At 36.3% G+C, this 22,839-nt stretch overlaps 3 protein-coding genes across 4 annotated transcripts; 2 read left to right on the top strand and 1 right to left on the bottom strand.

Moving 5' to 3' along the window:
* Positions 1-3,661: 3,661 nt before the first annotated feature.
* On the top strand, positions 3,662-5,908 carry LOC113310822 (cytochrome P450 93A3-like). 2 transcript variants are annotated; one of them, XM_026559620.1, is made up of 3 exons: positions 3,662-4,678; positions 4,751-4,948; positions 5,055-5,908. In XM_026559620.1, the coding sequence occupies exons 1-3, from the start codon at positions 4,034-4,036 to the stop codon at positions 5,688-5,690; spliced, it is 1,479 nt and encodes a 492-aa protein (XP_026415405.1). In that variant the 5' UTR covers positions 3,662-4,033; the 3' UTR covers positions 5,691-5,908. The 2 variants fall into 2 exon arrangements, with proteins under 2 accessions (XP_026415405.1, XP_026415404.1); XM_026559619.1 differs by having other exon boundaries at positions 3,663-4,948.
* Positions 5,909-13,593: 7,685 nt separating this feature from the next.
* On the bottom strand, positions 13,594-14,853 carry LOC113311452. The gene has a single exon (XM_026560290.1). The coding sequence runs from the start codon at positions 14,851-14,853 to the stop codon at positions 13,594-13,596; it is 1,260 nt and encodes a 419-aa protein (XP_026416075.1).
* A 5,118-nt stretch (positions 14,854-19,971) lies between these two features.
* On the top strand, positions 19,972-22,014 carry LOC113314103 (flavonoid 3'-monooxygenase-like). Its single transcript, XM_026562868.1, has 3 exons — positions 19,972-20,434; positions 20,560-21,039; positions 21,288-22,014. The coding sequence occupies exons 1-3, from the start codon at positions 20,135-20,137 to the stop codon at positions 21,936-21,938; spliced, it is 1,431 nt and encodes a 476-aa protein (XP_026418653.1). The 5' UTR covers positions 19,972-20,134; the 3' UTR covers positions 21,939-22,014.
* The last annotated feature ends 825 nt before the right edge of the window (positions 22,015-22,839 follow it).

Raw genomic sequence — 22,839 nt, 5'->3', positions numbered from 1 at the left:
TAGCATCAAACCACAATAGGTATTGAGATAAACTATCTTAAGTTGCTTTCAAATATGAGATAAACTAGCAAAAGTTGCTTTCAAATATGAGATAAACTAGCAAAAGTTGTTTCTATATCTGGGACCAACTAACTCTAGCACAAGGAGCCTCTAGTAATGGAGTCGACTAACTCTAGTTGCTTCTCAATCTGAGAGCAACTGGCACAAGTTGTCTCAAAGTCTGGAGCCATAAAATAACACGATCATGCACTCTTAGAGAGAATGGTGTTGCACCCTGGATATCAAAGCAGATACCAAATATTTTTCACATGTGTTCTATGTTTTGTCGATGACAATTATCAAAGCATACAAAGTAACCTAATTCACTAGATTGTACGAATGCCAAAGCATGATCAATATGATTCTATAAAAGCATTGAAGAAAGCACAATTACAAAAAGATTGTACGAAGACAACTAGTACAGGTTGTTTCTCCAAAATCTGTAGTAAATTACCTTTTCCTATACAATGTTTTGCAAGAGATATGATGATGTTTAAATACACTCCATTAGAACCATTATGCAGAGATTCAAAATAAACTACAGTTCTAATTCAACATAATGAAACAAAGTAACTATGAAATAGAACAAAGTAAAAGTTGAGAGAAACTAGCAAAAGTTGTTTCCACATCTGGGAGCAACTTCATCAAGTTCCCTCTAGAAATATAGTCAACTAACTCTAGTTGCTTCCGAATCTGGTAGAAAGGCACAAATTGTATCGATGTCTGGAGCCAGAGAATTGACAAATAATATGTTCTATGACACTTATTGTGCAGTTGAAGTCTAAAAACTTACAGATTAAAACCAAACACTCACACAAACCATCAAACCCTCATACAAGAGGCAGAAATCATATATGAAACAGTTAAGCTTCAATAACTGAATCGAAAACTACTAATTCAAAACCCTAACTGATTCAATATAACTTCTGAATCAAAATAACTTCAACAACCTAAATAACTTATGTTCATTGAATCAGAAACAAAATAGACTAATAATCAGAAACAAACAATCAAAATTGATGATAAAAGTTCGTTTTACTTTTCTTAATTCAAACTGGAAGACTTCTACTTCTTTATCAGTAACAGAATCAGTCGTTTAATTGGTTTTTCATCACATGCAACATGAAATTGAAGCAAATTAGTATGAATCAGTAATTGAGAAAATATAAATTGATTTTTTCAATAATTTTTTTGAATAATTTCGTTTCTGAAACCCTAAAAAATCGAATTCATAAGATGATTAAACTGAATCAAAACACAAAATCTATGTATTACCTTCGATTTTTTGCTGTTGTTGCTCACTGCATCTTTGAAACCTAATGAAATCGATTTTTTCTTCCGTTTTCAGTTGAATTTCTTCTTCTAAATCAAAGAACACTTCAGATCTACTAAGTTTCTTTCGGATTTGAGTTGATTTTCGAATTTTTCAGTGGTGATTTCATTTTTTTTCCAGTTCTTTTTTTGTTTCTTCGTTTGAAATTGAGAGAGCGAGAGAGGGAGAGAGAAAGAAATGGAATGAAAATGGGAAATAGCCGGCGTTTTTGTCAGCTGCAATGGTTATTTGTATTTATTGAAGGGTGTTTTAGTAATCTTACAATTCGAAATTGGGCTTTTTCAAGTTTAGGGGTATTTGTAAAAGATGATAAGGATATTTTGGAAGGGACCCTATAATAAGGGTATTTAAATAATGTTCCCGTATAATATGAGGTAATAAGTTCGTGCATTGAATTTTATTTCATATTGTAATTCTTCATAACGTGAGTATGCATGATGGCACGACTACTAAGCATGCTTGATGCGTTATATGACACTAGTTCAATGTCATACCCACGTGATTTTCCTGGGCCTTCCGTCATGTCAAACCTAATTCCCAAAATGTTCTTGTTCCAGGAAATTGCTGGGCCTCCCAGTAATACATATCTTTTTTTTGGAAAGTGTGTGTCGGAAATGATTGATTTCATCTTAGTGGGCCTCCCAGTGAGCCAACCTCGTAGAATCTGAAGAATTATTAATGGGAGCGTCTACGGTTGGGACAGCAGGCCTTTTCAAATATGAGACATGAGGTGGCACAATCTTAATGGTTAAGAGGAGATTGATTCAAGCATTGATATTAGTAACGGGGTGAAGAGGAAAATAATTAAAGATCCGAAAACAATAATAGTTGGCCGGTGTTTATGTTTAGAGTTTTCATTATTAATAGTAGTTTGTCAGAATCGTAAAAGATTAAAATTAGTCTTATGGGGACAAAATAGGTGTTGGAGGGTCCAAATAATGACTTTGATGGGCTCGTTTAATCGCAAGACGCCTACTTATTGTGCGCAGTATTTGTCAAAACAGAAAGTCTTGATAAACCCCACAAATGAACAAGGTGAAACCGTCCCCTCGCAGTTTCTTATAAAGTGGCCCCGCTGCTCAGCTCCAGACACGTGTGGGATCCGTTCCATGTGAGCGGGCGGTTTTTATCTTGTCTTTTTACGCGGTTCGTCTAGAACGGCTGTTGTCCAAACGAAAAATGGGTTATTTGTGCAATTTTTTTAAAACATGGTTCTAATAGACGAGTAAAAATTATTATGGGTAAAATGGACACCAAAAAAATAGCAATAATGAAACTGGATTCATCCTTGCTTAAACTTAAAAAATATTGAGGATGAAACTGGATGCATCCTGATGTAAATTAAAAAATAAGAAAAGCTATTTGAAAATGGGTAAGATGAACCTGTTTACATCCGGCTATTTTTATATTTTTATCCATTTAAACAATATAAACTTTACATGTTCTTTTCACCCAGATATTATCGTTATTGGGTTAATTGACCAATTTTTTGTTGTCAAAAAGGCACAATTGATACCAAACGCGGTTTTCTATGTTGCAAGGAGAGTGAAATGGAAGACTCACCGTTTGATACCGTTATATGGACCCTAGCTATGGAATCAACTAGTTCAGGAAAGGAGTCAAAGGACCAAACATAATGTCCCCAAGCTTCTTAGGAAATTTGGGACAGATCGATCGCATGATCCGGTCCAGGGTATATTGTGTATCATGTTTATGTCTTGATAACAACACTATGGGCATATTGCATTACTTGTCCAAACAAATAATCCTACCCAACTAGCTGGCTCACTAAATCTAAATGTAAATGGAAAATTCAGCATAATCCTCAGTGGTCAATTATAAGGCGAAAATTAATTAAAGCCTACAGTGTTGAACAATTACAAACTTCGCGAGAACATCACAATTACGGAGACACAGAAATGTACGTAGATCTAGCTAGTTTGTGCTCGTAGCTAGCTGATATACTCACCGGGATTAATTAGGTTGGTTTTAACTTTCAGTTGTTGGTGAGAGACACAATAAATGACATTAGAAATAGTATCTTAATCTGATATTAGTAAACCATAATTATTAAGGAGCTTGACTTTGCGGACTGATGACAACAGTTTAACCCTTTTTTTCTTTGCAGTGTGTACATAGAGACGTACCTGCCTCTACCTCATCCGAATACGACTGTCAAAAGCGTAATACCAATAAAAATGAAAGAAAAACGCACCTAACTCCATCATCTATTTCTCATGATCCTTGGTGACTATTGTGTCCACGAAATCTTTGTGTGTGATGAAAACGGTTTATAGAAGTTTCAAAGGGTTGTGGTCCTTGTAGAGACACTCATTGATCCGAGGTAGCGCCATAACCTACGAAGAAGACGTGCAATGTGAAACTAACAGAGCCTACTTCTTTTTCAGGTTACTGAATCTTTCTTCTCAGTGTCTAGATGAAACTCTCATTCATGGAAAGACTTTTCACCTTGACATTATAGAACCAAGCACGGCAAGTACGTAGGCCACATCAATTTGGTTTGGTTTGTACAAATCAAAATCACAAAGCGGTAGTTGTAGAAGTCTTCCAAATCGTAAGCAATTCATCATTATGAACAGTGAAAAACACATATAAGTAGACGTGCAATAAGACTTACAAACATATCTATACAGAGTAAAAATGGTGTCTCTGTATGATCTCTTCCTCTACACCATTATCTTCTTCATTTATCTAGTTTTTATGGTTTTGTTAGGAACTTGCTTCAAGAACAGATCCAAGAAATACAATCTTCCTCCAAGTCCATTAGGCCTTCCCATCATTGGACACCTCCATCTCCTAGATACTTTTCCTAACAGATCTTTTCAGAAACTATCATCTCGTTATGGTCCTATATTTTATCTTCGTCTCGGTTCACATCCATGCGTTGTCACTTCTTCTCCAGAACTCGCCAAAGAACTACTCATGAACAATGAGAAAAAATTCCTCACACATCCAGCAAGTATTGCTATACATCATGTTACTTACGAGTCATCTGGTTTTGCCTTTTGTTCTTACGGACCTTACTGGAAATTCATGAAGAAACTTGTTATGTCTCAATTTCTTGGAGGTTCAGCACTTGTTCAACTTCAACCTGTTCGTAAAGATGAGATTCATCGGTTAGTTCGTTACTTAGTTAGCAAGTCAAAAGAGGGTGCAGAAGTTAATGTCACCGATGAATTGATGAAGCTTTCAACCAATATAGTTACTCGAATGATGGTAACTAATAGGTATTCTACTGATGGAAAGGAAGCTCAAGATGAGGAACTTCGCAATTTAATCCGAGAGGTGTCAGGAATCTTTGGTCTGCTAAATGTGCATGACTTTTTAGATTTTATACCTCGGTTTTTTGACTTTCAGGGAGTTCTCAAGACAGCCAAGGATGTTCGGCGTCGATACAATGTGTTGCTGGAAGAAATCATGGTGGATCGGGAAGAAGCTAGAAAGACGAGGAAGGGTGATGGAGAAAGGGACGTTTTGGATATGTTACTAGATGCAGTAGCCGACGAGAAATCAGATGTGAAAATCACAAGAGATAACGTTAAAGCCGTCGTGTTGGTATGCAATCTTTATGTTACATACATGTCTGTACGAGAAAAATCCAAAAATGTCTAGCATATATAATTCACATACTAATGCTTTCAAAATTGAGCTTTATGTACAGGATATCGTCACGGCTGGAACTGATACATCTGCTGGTGCAGTAGAATGGGCATTAGCGGAACTCATCAACCATCCTAAAATCTTCAAGAAAGCCAGAGCAGAAATTGATTCAGTCGTAGGAGTAATGAATAGATTAGTCGAAGAGTCAGACCTTCCAAGCCTTCCTTACCTTCAAGCGATATTTAAAGAAATCCTTCGACTACATCCACCCGTTCCATTGCTTATAAGGGATTCAACTCATGATTGTAAAGTTGGAGGTTATGATATTCCAGCTAATACTAGACTCTTTGTGAATGTATGGTCCATGAATAGAAACCCAAAGTACTGGAAAGATCCTTTAGAATTCAAACCAGAAAGGTTCATTGCAAATGAGAATACCGGTGAGAACTATGATGTTAAAGGCCAACATTTTGAGTTCCTACCATTTGGAACTGGGAGAAGAGGGTGCCCGGGAATGTGGTTGTCTTTACTAGAAGTTCCCACAGTGTTGGCTGCAATGGTACAATGTTTCGATTGGAAGATAGTCGGAAAGGATCCAATGATCGATATGAGTGAGCGATTTGGATTGACACTTCCAAAGGCAGATCCTCTTACGCTTATCCCTGTTACTCGATTTGATCCTTGTATTGTCGTCTAAGTTTAGCTTGTGCAAAAGCCATCCCATTATTAAATAAGATTTGTGTAAAAAAAATTGCACTATGTATGCTTTTACTAAAAATCATTAGATGTTTAGCTTCCAGTTGAGCTCCCAACAAATCCTCAAGAAGCTAGCTATAGCTTTGTATATCAAATTTCGTCAATCGTTGACAAATCTTGTTTTTCTAAAATTAATGTAACTGCTTTTCTTTTCATTGATATATTGACTTTGTAGCGCAAGCTTTAGAAAAAAAGAAGCAACGGATGGGCTCAAAATATGGCAACAAAGACTTCTCTTCTCTCCGACTCTTGGATTTGCGGTAGTGCCTAGCGAACCTCTCATTTTTAACGCAAGTCGTGTGCAGTCTGTATTTAATATGGATACATGTTACTATAAAATGCACGTACTACATAGTACGACAGAAAAAACAATAAATAGAAGTACTTATCCGCAAATGAAACATACTTTAATTCATTAAATTCATAATGAAAATTCTGCGGAAACCATCTCCTGCATGATATTTTTTTTTTGATAAGATGTCCCCCTTAAAAAAGACTAAGGGGAGCCACAACTGACACGTCTTGGTGAAGTAACACCCATTACATCATTGTTGAATTCAAAACTAATAAAACTAGGCATGTTTTCAGTCCAAATGCCTTCAAAGTCTCTAGCAGCACCACATTTTGCTAATCTATCAGCAACCTGATTAGCCTCTCGGTATCTCTGATTGAAGTTCACTTGCACGATCTTGTTTTTGAGCATGTTGATGTCTTGGACAAGTCTGTAAGTGTCTGTTGGAAACAAAGCACTATAATCAAATTACACAAAGAAACCGCTGAGTCGCGTACTAGGTCGCTATCTTTAAGGTGTTTCGCGACTCTGCCTCTTGATTGTGCTAGCAGTCAGTTTTTTGTCGAAACCCTATGGGATAAAACAGCTTATCTCTTTCGATTTCTCTGCACTGAGAAATCGAATCAATAATAACTCTTTCAACAACACTTGCTCAGAAAAACTTGACGAAATAAAAATAACGTTCTATATCTTTTCTTCCAGAAACCAGTTTTTTTTTTTATAATCAAAAAGAATCAATGGAATTAATGGAAAATTAATTTTCGATTAAATGCCAATTAAATTTCTTTGTAACAGCAAAAAAAACGGCCGTATTAAAATTTCAACATTAACTGTAATTAATCATGATATAATTATCTTAATACGTTTTGAAAATTTAAGTTAAAAACAGCAAAAAAATTGTTTCTGGATCAGCAGACCTCCCAAGACCCCGCTTCCGGACTAATGTAATATAATATATAGTATATACCCTAGTGAAATTGTGTGGGGTGGGAATTGAACCCATGCCTATAGTGTGGGAGCTCAAAACAATGCCACCATACTATCTCTCTAAATTTGGCATATTATTACAAAACTATGTTTTTAAATATATACCCCAACAGTGTCCCAGTTAGGTTTGGCTTCTCCTTTGCACAATTGGATTGCATAGCACGAATCACTCTCCACCTCCACAAGGTTAAGACCCAATTGATTAGCCAGTCGAAGTCCGTCTCTGATTGCCCAGACCTCTGCAACATTGTTGTTGTTCTTGTGAATGTGTTTGCAAAAACAAGCAACAAAATCTCCAGCTCCATCTCGAATAATTCCACCAATTCCTGCATTGCCACAATCATTAGTAGACCCATCAGTATTAATCTTGTAAAATCCTGTATGCGGGACCTGACAAGCAATCTGAATTTCCTCCATAGTTTTTCTATTTGTAGACGAAGCTGAATTAGCCTGAAAATATTCATTAGCCGACCTAAGAGCAGTTGCCAGAACCCAGTTAGCATTGAATCTAACATTTTCAAACACCTGCTTATTTCTATGGATCCAAATACTCCACAAAATGAAAGGGCAAACATCTATCCATTTCAGTCTACCTATGATAATATCATAGCAACACAGTTTTTTAACAAAACTAAGAGAAATATAATCAAACTCAAAATTTGCACCGGTCCAATTTCTAATCTTTTCCCATATTGGCCACACCTTGGTACAACCAAAGAAAAGATGAAAAGTTGTTTCAAGGTCATTGTTACAAAGATTACAGCCAGGATGGTCACACAACCCTTTTCTGTATAAAGATTCATTCACACTAACTCTGTTTTGACATAACTGCCATAGGAAAAACTTAAACTTATAAGGGCACTTAAGTTTCCAAAGAAACTTCCAGTCCTTATTGACAGTGATATCTTCATTAAATTTCCTGTTCAAGAAAACATAAACATCTTTAACAGTAACATTACCAGAGTTACTAGCGGACCAAATAAGAGTATCAGCATTATTAGTCAAATTGCAAACAGGAAGAGCAACCACCTCATTAACAATGTTTTCAGGGATACTATTCTTCAGTCTATTAATATCCCAACAATGATCATTAGAATTCCTGAAGTGGCTAACAGGTTCTCTAGGGAGAGTGGTTTCATCTAACTGTAATTTGGTAACAAGAGGCAAATCGTCAACCCAAGGATCCCTCCAGAAATCTATACTAGTACCATCCCCTACGTTCCATCTGAGACATTTCCTAACAGCATTCCTACCCTTCATAATGCTTCTCCAACTAACGGAAGCTCCATTAGTACGATCATCATTCCAGAAATCACTAGTCTTAAAGTATTTGGCTTTCAACAGATTAAAGAGAATAGATTCCGGATTAGAATAAATTCTCCAGGCCATTTTAGCGAGGATAGCAATATTGTTAACTTCGAGATCTCTAATATTGATACCCCCAAACTCAATAGGCATACAAACTTTAGCCATTTAACATTATGCATACCCCTACCATCCTTACTACCATTCCAGAAAAAATTTCTTCTATATCTGTTTAGCTTATGGATTAAACATTTTCGGAGTTTAACAACATACATGACATGACTAGTGATAGGGTCCACAGCAGACCTAAGCATTGTACATCTACTAGCCAAGTTCAGATTCCTAGACTTCCATCCCTGTAATTTGTTACACACCTTCTCAACAATATCGAAGTAAGTTTTCTCACTAACCCTACCCCATTGTAAAGGAATACCAAGATACTTACCTGGGTTAGCAGCAACTTGGACTCCTAAAGCATTAGGCATTCTTCTAGTGAAGCTCCTATCCAAATTTGTAGAAGTAAGAAGAGTGGACTTACTCATATTGATATGATGCCCAGTCCAAAGACAAAACTTATCAAGCAAATACTTCAAATTGAGAGCATTTTTATAATTATCCTTCAAAAAAAATAATGCTATCATCTGCAAACAAAGAGTGGGTAATCATAGGAGCTCCTCTGGCCACTGTAAAACCGGACAAAGACTTATTAGCAATTCCAGCATTAATCATTCTTGTAAGGGACTCAAGGCACAATACAAACAAGTAAGGGGACAAAGGGTCCCCTTGTCTTAGTCCGTTAGAAGGTCTAAAGGTAGAACTAGGAGCACCATTTATGAGAACCTGAAAAGAAACTGTAGAAATACATTTCATAACCCAGTTGATAAATTTTTGGTCAAAACCGTTCCAACTAATCCCAACCCAGTTGATAAATCTCCAGCTTGATTTTAGCATACATATACACCTAATAATCTCCACATCATTGCCACAAATGAGGCACACACAACATCTTTAATCTCAATCCCCCTTATTCATATGGAGGAAGTGGAGGAGGCACCGTGCCCTCTCCCTCTCCTAGAGGATCCAGGATATGCAGAGATGTGAAAATTATGTTAAAAAATAAAATCTACATTATCTTGGTTAACCTATGCATGCGTCCAAAAATATCTTCTGTTTTTATCAGTAGTGTAGTTGCAGGAAATCCTACAACCACACTTCAATGTTTCTAGATTATTTCTCAAATAATCATAATGAATTCTTTATTAACTTTCAAGGATTATAATTGGATACAATGGATAACAATAACTTTACAATGACTTTTCTTCCTCTCCAAACAAACTTTCTCTTTCCTAGTTTCTTGTGTAACGCACACTAAAAGATGTCTCTCTCTATGTGATGACTTCCTTCCTTTATATAGCGATTCCTCATAGTGGATGATAGCTAAGAGATCCACTATTTTTCGGAATCACTATGCGATACATTCTCTCATTTACAATCACTCATTCTCGCACAGACTATACTTCGCATAGAACATCACACTTTAAACGTGAACTTGTTGACATCATCCAATAAGCCACTTCAGCTCTGCCATGTGCGATAATCCTCGCTTACATCAGATAATCCTTGCTTCGCATACTTATTGATATGTGCGATATTTCACTCCTACATTTTGCCTCTTCTCTTTTCGCTTACATTGTGAAGTGAGCGATATGAGAAATTTCCATCCTATAATATCGCATGTGTATATCTTTTCGAATTCAATCTTGCCGACACTCCTCCGGAATTCCAGTTTTTCTTAATTACGCGTGCATTTTTAACCACTTATTATCTGACACGTCATTTTAACCGCCTGTTTTTATCCGTTCATTCTTCGCATTAATGAAACCTTGAAAAATGGGACTAATTTTTCCTTATATATCTTCTTTCGTCTTCTTCTTCTTTCTACTTTCTTGTTTCATATTCTCTACTATTGCTTTCTCTAATCAAAGCTAAATTCATTTCTTTCTACTTTCTACTCATTTCCATTCCCATTCTAAAAATGGCTCATGTTGGCAAGAAGATGGAGACAAAATTCAATAGGTTGAAGAATGAATTCCATTCGAGAGGTTACTCACTTTCTCTTCCCTCATCATCTGACTATTCATCCAAACTTAGTCTTGATTTGAGCAATTCCGATCAATGGAATAATCAAAGAGTTATTATTTCATTGGGACAACTTTACATTCTTCCAATTCCCTTGTTTAACCCCGAAATACCCCTATTTTATGAAATTCTTGCTGATGATCGATTCGCACGGGGAATATTCCAACTAAGTGGTGATGCGATCATAATAGCATTGGAATATTCTCGTCGCGCACCTGGGCTAGAATCCTCTTATCCTTAGGAGGTGCGAAACGAATCGCATCGTGATAAGGTCATTGATTCTACCGAATATACTCTTGATAATTTCTTCAAAAATTACTATGTTGCAATTATGAAGAGTAATTTAACTAAATGGGTCGTTTGCTTAAGAAGAAAAGATGGTATCGCTGAAGATGATAAGATCATGCGAGATGTTGATTGGAATTAAAAATTTAACAATTCTGCTCGCAGATCTAATGACTCGAGCTGGATTAATTGCCCTGTCATTCTGGAGGGTCCTTATATTTCTGGTAAAGATGAGGATGGTTCTGATATCCTCTTCCTGAAAAGTTTTCTTCTTACCAACCTTGGAAGTTTGTACTTTCCGAAGCTGAGATAAAGAAAGTGGTATGGGGCTTCGCATAAATGTTCTCAATCTCGCATAATTTCTTCCAATTTCTTATAGTCGTATAAATGTTCTCAATTTCGCATAATAATCCCACTTTTTGCAGACTGCTAAGAGGGCCAAAACTTCACACAATGCATCAGCTTCGCAGAATAATAAAGTAAGAAACATTCTTTTTGATTTTAACAATATTGTTGCCTCTGTTTCTTATCTTCATTATTCGCGTAGGTGAAATCTTTAGGTGATAAGACTTCAAGTAAAGTCAAGTATATTCCTAAAAGTCCTACGTCTAAATCTTCATCAAAAACGACATCTACAATGGATGATCTCTCTAGGAAGCGTAAAAGATATGATTCCTCTTCAAGTTCGGAGTCTAGTGAGGATGATATCTATTTTTCTGATGATTCATCATTTCCTTCTTCTTTGAAAGAATTGTCCAATCTTTTTGCTGGGAGATCTCCTAACTGCTGTTGATAATGAAGAATTAAATCGTGCTTTTGGTTAAAGACATTGTTTCCAACTATGAAGGTTAAATATTGCTTTTTTAATACTTATCTTTTTTCTGAGAATGACACTTTTTTTTATATGTATTCTAACTTGCTTATGCATATTTCGCAGATAAGGAGAAGAATTATCTTCAGAAGATTGAAGAGTTAGAAACTCTCTTAGCTTCTGAAGAAGAGAAGAATTATCCTCAGAAGATTAAAGAATTAGAAACTCGCTTAGCTTCTGAAGAAAAATATTTATTTGCTCGCAACTCTAAGTATCAGCAATTGAAGAAGAACTTCATCATCATGGTTTCAAACAATAGCAATGATGCTAATCGTGCTCGTGAAGCTGCTGTAAAGAAATTCTGTGTTGATAATAATATTACTCTTACAAAGTATAAATTTCCTGAAATCCCTGATAATGAACATATTCTGATATTTCAGACAGTGAGGGAGAAGATGAAGAATCTGAAGAAGAAATAAGCGGTTCTGAGGCTGAGCGAGATGAAGATTAATCATTTTCATTTGTTGTAAATTATTTTCCTTCTGAATATTTTCATGTAACCTTAAAAACATGCACCTTTTGAGCATTAAATTTCACTCCTTTAATATAAATTCCCCTTGTTCGCATTCTCTTCCAAAATATCATTCTCTCGCATGTATATGAGTCTATCAAATGGGGAAAATAACATTCCCTTTGCATTCCCATTCTTGCCTCTGTTAATTGACACATCTTGATAGACTTAGTATGATTAATTCTATTTTATAGTTCTTCATGCATTTGGTGTGAATGCGTTCGCAGTATTCCTATTTCCCTGTAAATTCCTGCAAAACAAAATTAGTATAAAATTTTATGTTTCTCACAAGGTCTTATTTTGCCTTCCTATGTAAAGGTCTTATCTTGCCTCAATTCTACGCGATGAGATCGCAGGCGTTCTTTACATTGTAATGTATCGACCCATTGATCCCATCTTATCCTTTTCTTGTATTATTTCCTCTTCAGGTTTTATCTCATAAATATGATAAGTCTTAATACTCCCTTGAGTAAAAAGTCTTATGACATTTACGTCTTTTGACACAATTCAGCTCTCTAATGGAGGGTGTCGTCCTTATCTCATAAATATGATAAGTCTTAATACTCCCCTGATTGCCCCTTCAAGGAAGCTTACCTCTACCGGGTTAGGGTTATGGATCTTCCCATCTGGTTAATTCAGCAACCAGTTGATTTCTCAGTCTCACATCCTAAGACCGATGAGGTTTGTGGTTGCGAGACCGCACCCTAAGTGGGGTATCTTCGGACCGAGTGCATCATAGTCAGGACTTGTCAAGAGTGGCAAGGTACGCTCCAGACGATGTGAGCACTCTTGACTCAACCGTGTACCTCGGCGCCCTGATCGAGTTTCTGCACTCCTTAGGAGAGACTTTCTCACCTTAGTCTCTCAATCTAAGATTATTATCTTAGACTGAAAATTTAAGGTACCTATCCCGGATGGGCATTTTCGTTTGTTCTCACCCCAAATCTCCAGGACTCAAGTTACAAGGTCGGTGTTGCTTTCCCTTAAGTCATGCTTTGTAGGTTCTCCGACTATGACGTGTGATAGGTCTTACTTTTTTTCCTCTTGCATGTATGCGAACTAGGTTGCACACCACATTCGAATTCCTAGACAATCTGATTAAAATCACTTATGATGACTTTTATTAAGGTCTTATTGTCAAGATTTTAATTTTTCTTTTCTCGACATGGTATCACTTCATGAAACTAGAATTTGTCATTTCATTTTCAAATTTTGAGTTTATATAATTCTAGTACATGGATTTATTATGAACTTATTTCTCATAAAGAAAGACATCTGCATTCTCCATATTACTCATTTATCCCCTTTATTTTTTGTATCTTTTTAAACTCGCAGATATTGTTCAGAATACTATTTCGCATACCCCTTTCAATCTTCTCTGTGCAATAACTATTAGGGTTTCACATACTTATGAAACCCTATTTCAGTACTCTGTTTTTCTGTTTGTCCAACTCTCAACTAAATACTGTATCCACCATTAACCTCTCAGCTCTTTGACTATCTGCAACATGTTTTTTCCAATTTCTTCGCTTACTCTCTCTTTCTTCGTACTTTTCAATGTCAATTTCTTGACAATTCCTACTTTCAACTGTGTCTCCTCTTATAATACCAACACCCTGAGGTAAAGGAAATTTTATGCACTGATGAAATGTTGAGGCCACACCCAAGATACTATGCAACCATGGTCTTCCAATTAGAGCATTATAGGGCGATTCGACATCTACAACACAGAACACAATATTTGTAGGCATATTCTGAAGAAGAATCCTCATAGTCACCTCACCTTTTGGCTTGTTCGCAGTTCCATTGAAGACATAAATTTTGTACGTTGAAGGAATCAATTTGTCATCCCTTCCACCCATGGTTTTATATGTAGAATAAAAGAGAATGTCAACAGAACTTCCGGGATCTATAAGTATTCTATATATTCCCCAAGTGTTTGCTTCATCTTCTTCATCATCTTCTACTTTTGGCTTCGGATTAATTCCTAATCGCACTACTAATGGACATTCATGCGACTCCCCTCCTCCTGGTGTTTCTTCCGCACTAAATGAGATAGTCTGTTTTTTCCAATCCTTCAATGGTGATATTTTCGCAAGATTAAGAATTTCCCTTCCATCAACATCTTTCGCATACACCCTTATTAAGACATTGTCATGAAAGTCTTTTATGCTTCTAAATGAATGTACAATTGAATTACAATATAGGTTCTTCGCTTTCGCGCCTACTTCAATTACAAATGTATCCTTTCCTTTCTGCTTTGCATATACATTTCCTCCTGGTGGTGGTGGTGGTAAATTCTTTGGTTGCTGTGCTAAGAAATGATCCAATTTTCCTTGTTCAATCAATCGCAATATGATTTTCCTCATATTTCTGCAAGCACTTGTTGTGTTACCATGAAAGCGATAATATACACAAAATTCTCTGCTCCTCCTCCCTGGTGGTGGTTCATCTCCTACATTATGTGGTTCTGGGATTTCTTCCATTAGAATGACAACTTCACATACTTTATCTACTGTAGTGTTCAGCTTTGGCATATTTATTTGTTCCCATACTATACTTAGAGTTCTTTGTCTTTTATTATAATATGGTTGTTGCCCTCCAGAACTTTCTGGTGGATTATCCATTCTTTGCATTTTATTACTATTTCCATGATTTTGAAATTGTCTGTCTCTATATTCTTTGTCAAATTCTGCTTGATCTGCACCACCCATGGCTATTAGTTTTTATTCCATTTCTGTAATGTTGCTTCCTTGATTTACCTGCGACGTACTCGCAACAGCATTTATCAGTCTTAGGAGTAAACTTGCATTTCCACCTTTCGCATCAGGTATTGCAACTGGATACGATTCCATATCTCTTTGTTTTTCCTCAAGTGCTGTGTACTCCTCTTGAAATTCGCGCAGCTCTCACATTGTTATTTTATCCTTTATCCTAAAGATTTGTGTTTATAATAAATCTGTAGCGAAAAGAGCATTAATAAATGCAAGAATAAGGTGTCGCTCATCCACTCGGCTCCCCATTTCACTACACATGGTTCTCCAGCGTGTTGTCAGATGACGCAAACTCTCATTTGTTCTTCTGGGAAGTCCAAATGCCGTCTCAATCCCTGGTCTTGACATATTATTGCTGATATATTGTCCTAAAAAGACGTTTTGTAAGTGGTGGAATGATCCAATAGAGTTCTATTGGTAGTCCTTCAAACCATTTCAGAGCTTCCCCTGCCAGGCTCGCAGCGAAATATTTACACATTACTGCGTCATTGTTTTCCCACTGCAACAAAGATCGTGTGTAAGCTTTCACATATTGTATTGCACGGGCGCTTCCATCAAATATGCTAGTGAATGTTGGTAAACTGCACTTAGGCGGTACCACTGCCCTTTGAATCCGTTTTGTAAAGGGGGTTTTCCCAGCTTCCTCCACTGCTTCCTCTAATCGTCTCCTTCCACCACTTCTTTTCGCAATCATCATTTCTCTTAATTCCGCCATTTCTTTAAGAATTTCTTCACTGAAGCTTTGATCTATATCTTCGCGCATAGGTCTTTTTAATCTTGCTTGCCTCAGTCTATTCTCATGATTATTCTGACGTATTGCTTCTTGTATCTCCTATTCTTCAGTTTCTTCTCTCCTTCTCCTACGCCTGTTAGTGTTCGTTTCAATCTGTGTTCTATCATGTCGTTCCTCTTCACCTGTGCGATCATGTCGATATCTTGATATTTCTCTTTCTTGTGGTGCAACTCATCCTTGCTCTATATCATTCATGCGATGAAGTTCGCGCCGCCTCACTCGATTATCATGGTTATTTTGACGTAATGCTTCTTGCAATTCTCTCTCTTCAATTTCTTCATTTCGTCTTTGTATGCCTCTTTCGTTCCTCACACGTGTAGCTTCCCTTTCGCATTCATCCTCTGCTCTCAACATTTCTCTTCCATGCAATATCATCTGTCCTTGCCTCATATCCTCTTCTTCTCTTCGAAATTATTATGTGTGCGATGTAGAAGTTCACGCGGATGCTCATATCGATTAGTTCCCAAATCTTGAGATACATCCCTTCTTCTTTGTTGGTCATGTGGATTATCATCTACTTGCATGTTTTCTTCAATTGTTTCCATGTGTTGTCTTCGCCTAGTATCTTCTTGATTGGATCGACTTTGCCTTGATGAACTCCTGCTTGATCTCGACCTGGATCATGTGGCACTTCTCGATCTCTGCTCTTGCAATCTAAGATTCTCTTCTCTTAATTCATCATTCTGACGTATCAAATTCGCATGCTCTTCACCTTCTCTTTGTCGTTCTGCAATCAATCTTTGTCTCAGCTCTGCAAGTGTCATATTCTCATAATTCCCCTCAATTATTCCTGTATCCCCAGTTCTTTGTATTTCCTCTTCAGTTGAATTTGTTTGCGAAGCATGAACGCTCAATCTATCATAATCAATATCATTACTCCACCCTTGTTCACGTTGAGGTCCAATTGGATTTTCGTTTCTTTGATTTTCTCTTACTCTTTATTCTTGTTGATCAAGATTTGTAATTCTTCTTCTCTCAGCAATTCTATTGCTCCTTCTGGATGTTGTTCCCTGTTCAATAGTAGATCCAAGTCTTGACATCTTCAATTTCCAGATCTTATTTTTTCCAAGATTCTACGAATTTACTACCAGGATTTATCACCCAAAGCTGTTTCTACCGCCAAAAATGTAGTTGCAGGAAATCCTACAACCACACTCCAATGTATCTAGATTATTTCTCAAGTAATCATAATGAATTCTTTATTAACTTTCAAGGATTATAATTGGATACAATGGATAACAATGACTTTACAATGACTTTTCTTCCTCTCCAAACAAACTTTCTCTCTCCTAGTTTCTTGTCTAACACACACTAAAAGATCTCTCTCTTTATGTGATGACTTCCTTCCTCATAGTGGATGACAGCTAAGAGATCCACTATTTTCGGAATCACTATGCGATACATTCGCTCATTTACAATCACTCATTCTCGCACAGACTATACTTCGCATAGAACATCACACTTTACTCGTGATCTTGTTGACATCATCCAATACGTCACTTCAGCTCTACCATGTGCGATAGTCCTCGCTTACATGCGATAGTCCTCGCTTACATCAGATAATTCTTACATCGCATACTTATTGATATGTGTGATATTCCACTCCTACGAGTAGTTGGTTGATTAGATTTGATATAATCTACAGTAGCATATTACTGTGCTAGGAGTAGGAGATATTTTCATTTAAAAAGTAAGGAGTATGACCATATAAGATAATGCAACATTTTTTCAGTTTTGTTTTTGTATTATATGGTTGTTGCTCGTGGACTTCGGGACATAGAAGAAGCTTCGTCTTTGAGCTGGCTTAAGGAGGAGTTTGAAGCAGTAACGACAAAGGTCTTTTTTTTTTTAGATTGAAAGAGAGAGATTATATTAAAAAGAGAATTTACAAACAAGCTACAAGCAGTAGCATAGAAAACAAAGATTCAAAACAATACAATGCAAAACAATTAGCTGAAAATGGCATCCCAGTTTTCACCTGCAGAAACTATGTGATAGCCAAAAGCTGACGCCCAAGCAATGACTAAAGATTTTGCTTCTACGATGAGATCAACATCTGTTTTATAAATAACAGTGTGTTTCTGGGGTAATAACATCTGTTTTCCTTCTCCGGTAATCTCAACGGTGAGATTGAATAACGAGAGTGACGAATCAAAACAGTGTATTTCTGGGGTGTAGAACAGTACATGTGCTGATGAATTTCAAATTTCATATTTCAAATCCTTCTACTTTACGTGAAGAAACAGTGCGTAAGTCAAATAGTGGAGGAAGGGACGGAGTTGTCTTGGACATCTGCAATGCGTCAGATGATAAATGAAGGACCATTTACTTCAGGTAGTTCTCTTTCAAAGTGAATTACCTGAAAGAAAACAAATTAGGTGATACAAGAGTTCAATGGTGCAAAGCGAGAACAAAAGCAAGCGAGAAAAAAAGCAAAAAAGCTTTACCCAATCCATGATTTGTAAATGCTGTAATGGAACCAGAAAGAGATGGAGATCGAGATGGTGGAGTGCTGCAATCATGATAGGTGAGAGTTAACAACCCTCACATGTCTCTGACTCTCTATATAGACGAAGGTATACTTTTTCTACACAATCGTATTCTCCTTTTTTTTGAGAGGTAGAAGGTAAGATAGTGGTCCTTTAAAAGGTCTGGTCCTAAGGTATAGTGGCTTTTAAGCAAACTAGAAAAGGAAATGCAAAAATTCCACCACTAGGATACATCTCTTACGAAGATTATGTAATGTCATTTTTAACAGGAATGTACTCACCAAGTATTTGAAAAGCTACTTACAGTTGTAAAGTCAGCGAGTGATTATACCAACCAGCGACCTGAGTATGAAACTCGCCAGCACTAATTTTTTTATCGATAAAAAGAATGTAGGTACAGCCTGACACATTAGGGAAACAGACCAGTTACCAGCTGAATTAGAGGTGTGAAACGTGCCAGCCCAGCACAATCCGACCCACTAGAAGGTGTGTTGTGCTGTGCCAGAAAAATAAACGTGTTGTGTCGTGTTGTGCTGTGCCCGGCACATTTATTTTGTGTTTCAAAAAAAAAGAAAATCAACATAACGATAATAAAATGTCAATAATTGGTTAAAATAAAGGCTCTTTTGTGAAATATACGCAAAATGTGATGTATATTGCCATGTTGTGTAGTATTTTATACACATTATGACGTGCTTTCTTAACGTGTTGTCTAGTCCAACCCGACCAATGAAACTAACGTGCTATGCCGTGCTGGGAGCTGGACTAGGTTGTGTTGGTGCAGGCTCAACCCAATTTACACCTCTGAGCTAAAGTATAACTACGTCAAATGGAAGGAAGTTCACCAAACAATAATGCTTATCCTTGGGAAGCAAATTTTGTGAGTAATAATTAGGATCACCACCGGTCACCAAATGCATTGTTCTGACGGAGAGCGATCGAAGCTTTACGGTCAGATCAGCTATAATATCAGGGCCGGCTTCGATTACTTTACGCCGTATGACAAGTGGGTAATTTGTTTAAGCCATAATATAAAGATACCCATGCACGAGGTGCTTTTTTCTTGGTAAGGTAATTATGGGGTGTATTACCGAACACATGGTTGATCATGGACCATTTATATAAATTTGAAATTAGTTGAGCTGTAGAGGGTCTGGAACTCTAGCGCAACTTCATGTTTTTCATCCATCATTTTCTCTTATTAGTTACTTCCTCCGTTACTTTTTAATAAGCCAGTTTCTTTTTTTTGGGAAAATTAAGAGAATTAAGAGAACTAATTATTGAAAATTGTCCTCAAAACACTTGTCAATAAAAGAAGTGAAATGAAATGGTCCCCATGACACATGTCAGCCAAAGAAATAAGTGAAATTGTCCACATAACACTTGTCATCAAAAAAAGTTAAAAGAAAAATGGTTTAAAGTAACATTTGACTTTCCCAATTAAAAAACTGGCCTATTTTTTTTGAAATATTTATTTATAAAAACTGGCTATTAAAAAGTAATGGAGGGAGTATTTGTTTTTGTTTTTTTCCTTCTAGGCCAAGGCATTGATAAATCTAGACTCTCGATTGGTTGCGTATGTATACAAAATAAATAAATAAACCTAAACTGATAATAAATTAAATAAGCAATAAATACATGTAAACTGATAAAAATAAAGTAATTTAAACTGATAAATCTAGCTACCTACTTTTGTAACCTTTGTCCTTTGCCATACAAACAAAACTCTCACTAGAGGAACTCCAAACAAAAACCTTTGAAGGAAAAAATGAATTCTTCTGCTTCTTCTTTAGAAATTTTGATACCAACTTTTTGCGTAATCCTACTCATTTACTTCATTCCAAAAATACGTCAAATTCTTCTTCTAAAACGGAACAAACTTCCATATCCACCTGGTCCAAAACCATGGCCAGTTATCGGAAACTTACCTCACTTAGGTATGGCAGTGCATCAAAGTCTAGCAGCTATGGCCAAAACATATGGTCATGTTATATATCTACGGTTAGGATCTGTTGATGTAGTTGTTGCTTGTTCAGCATCTATTGCTTCACAATTTTTGAAAACGCATGATTCTAATTTTTCGAGTAGACCACCAAATTCCGGGGCTAAATATATTGCTTACAACAATCAAGATTTTGTTTTTGCTCCATATGGTCGCAGATGGCGTATGTTTAGAAAAATATGTGCTGTTCATTTGTTTTCCGGCAAAGCTCTTGATGAGTTTCAGTACGTTCGCCAGGTATTGTTACTGTAAATGCTTAGTGACTTCTTTCATTGCTCTTTATGGTCGGAAACGCATATGTTACGAAACTGTTCATTTATAATCCTTTTCGATTAACTGAAGGTGATGCATTTTTTTTTCAGGAAGAAGTGGCTGTATTGACAAATGTATTGGCACAATCAAGCAAAAATAGCAAGAGCAATCCAGTGAAACTAACAGACTTGCTAACTGTATGCATAACGAATGCTTTAGCTAGGGTTCTATTAGGGACAAGAGTATGTGGAGATGGTGAAGGTTTTGCTGATGAAAAATCACAAAATTTCAAAAACATGATAGCTGAAATTATGGTATTGGCAGGTGTTTTTAATATTGGTGATTTTATACCTTCTTTAGAATGGTTAGATTTACAAGGAGTTGCATCTAAAATGAAGAATATACATCAAAGATTTGACGCATTTTTAACTAAAATAATTGATGATCATAATAAGATCAATGCCGCTTCTAATGAAAAAGGTAGTGGGTCAAAAAATTCAGATTTTCTGAGTAAATTGATTGGCAAAGAGGAGGATGTGGATGGTGGAGAATGGAAGCTAACTGACACTGAAATTAAGGCCCTTCTTTTGGTTAGTAGTTTTTGTGTCTCTTTCATTCATGCTGAATGGTAGCCTGTTCCAGTATCGTTTAAAGAAGTTATTTTTTGGTTTCTAAGAAAAAAATTAGAAAAGAACACAATTTTGTTATACCTTTCTCATCTCAGAGCGTTTCAAATAAAACCAACCTATTATTTGTAACATAGTGTTGGATACTAACTTCTAAATAACTACTTGTGACCTAATATTGCAACCTAACTCTCACAAGTTATGCGTCGCAGAATTTATTCACAGCAGGTACTGATACATCAACAAGTACAGTGGAGTGGACTTTAGCAGAGCTAATTCGTCACCCTAATATTCTAGCCCAAGCCCAGCAAGAATTGGATTCAGTTGTAGGTGAAGACCGACTTGTATCTGAATCCGATCTTAGCCGACTACCGTTCCTACATGCCGTAACCAAAGAAGCATTTCGTCTTCATCCATCTACGCCACTTTCCCTTCCACGGGTTTCAGCTGAAGATTGTGAAATTGATGGGTACTTCATTCCGAAAAACACCACTCTTCTTACTAATATATGGGCTATTGCTCGTGATCCGTCGATGTGGCCTGACCCGCTGAAATTTAAACCCGAACGGTTCTTACCCGGTAACGAAAAAGCCAATGTTGATATCAAAGGAAATGATTTCGAAGTCATACCATTTGGAGCTGGACGGCGGATATGCGCCGGTATGAGTTTAGGATTAAGAATGGTGCAGTTTATGACTGCTAGTTTGATTCATGGTTTCAATTGGGAATTACCAGAAGGCCAAGTGATTGAGAATTTGAACATGGATGAAGCTTATGGTCTTGGATTGTCAAGAGCTGAACCTTTAATGGTTCACCCTAAGCCAAGGTTGGAAGCTCACGTGTATAGTGCTATCAAATTTTAGATTTCTTGGGATATTGATCATGGTATCAACTTGCACCACTTGTATCTATGTTTCTTAATGCATATCTTCCAGCTGATATATAGGCCTCACCTAAAATGTTCAGAATTTCCCTTATCTAAATTATATTCCCTCCGTCCTAAATTATTAGTATGCTTTGACTGAATCAAGATATTAAGGAGACCGAAAGAGTATACAAAACTACCCCTATTAAATGATATACTATTACTAAATTAAAAGGAGTATATGGAGTATGTAAGAAAAACGGAAAATGGGTCATTTGTCCAAATATTTTTAAAACATGGTTCAAATGGACGAGTAAAAATTAGTGTGAGTGAATTGGACACCAGAAAAAATCAAGGATGAAACTGAATTCATCCTGACTTAAACTTAAAAAATAGTTAGGATGAAACTGGATGCATCTTGATATAAATTAAAAACAATAAAAAATATTTGAAAATGGGTAGGATGAAACTGTTTACATCTTGGCTATTTTAACATTTTTGTCCATTTAAACAGTATCAAAATCTAAATATCTTTTTCACCCAGGAATTGTTGGTTTTGGTCTTTTTAACCAATTTTGTGTAAGAAAAATACATTGGTAATTATAATATTTATAAAAATATTTAAATAGAAGATAGAAATAAAAACCTTTATGGATTGATTTAGTAGATTTGTTTCCTATTGAGAAAAATATCATTTAATATTTAGATTGGTGATATTTAAAATAATTTTATAATTGTAAAAGTTTCAAGGATATATTTGAGAGTTTGACTAAAAATATGACTATAAACAGAAGCTGGACAACATTTTATGATAGACGAAAATAGAATAGAGGACAAAAATTTTAGGACAGAGAGAGTACAAAATTATTTTATTGCAATAAATTAGATAATTAACAAAA

Source organism: Papaver somniferum, chromosome 9, assembly GCF_003573695.1.
Source record: "Papaver somniferum cultivar HN1 chromosome 9, ASM357369v1, whole genome shotgun sequence".
NCBI classification, from domain to species: domain Eukaryota; kingdom Viridiplantae; phylum Streptophyta; class Magnoliopsida; order Ranunculales; family Papaveraceae; genus Papaver; species Papaver somniferum.
Note: the sequence above shows the minus strand (reverse complement) of the source record. Positions and strands in the feature narration are given on the sequence as shown.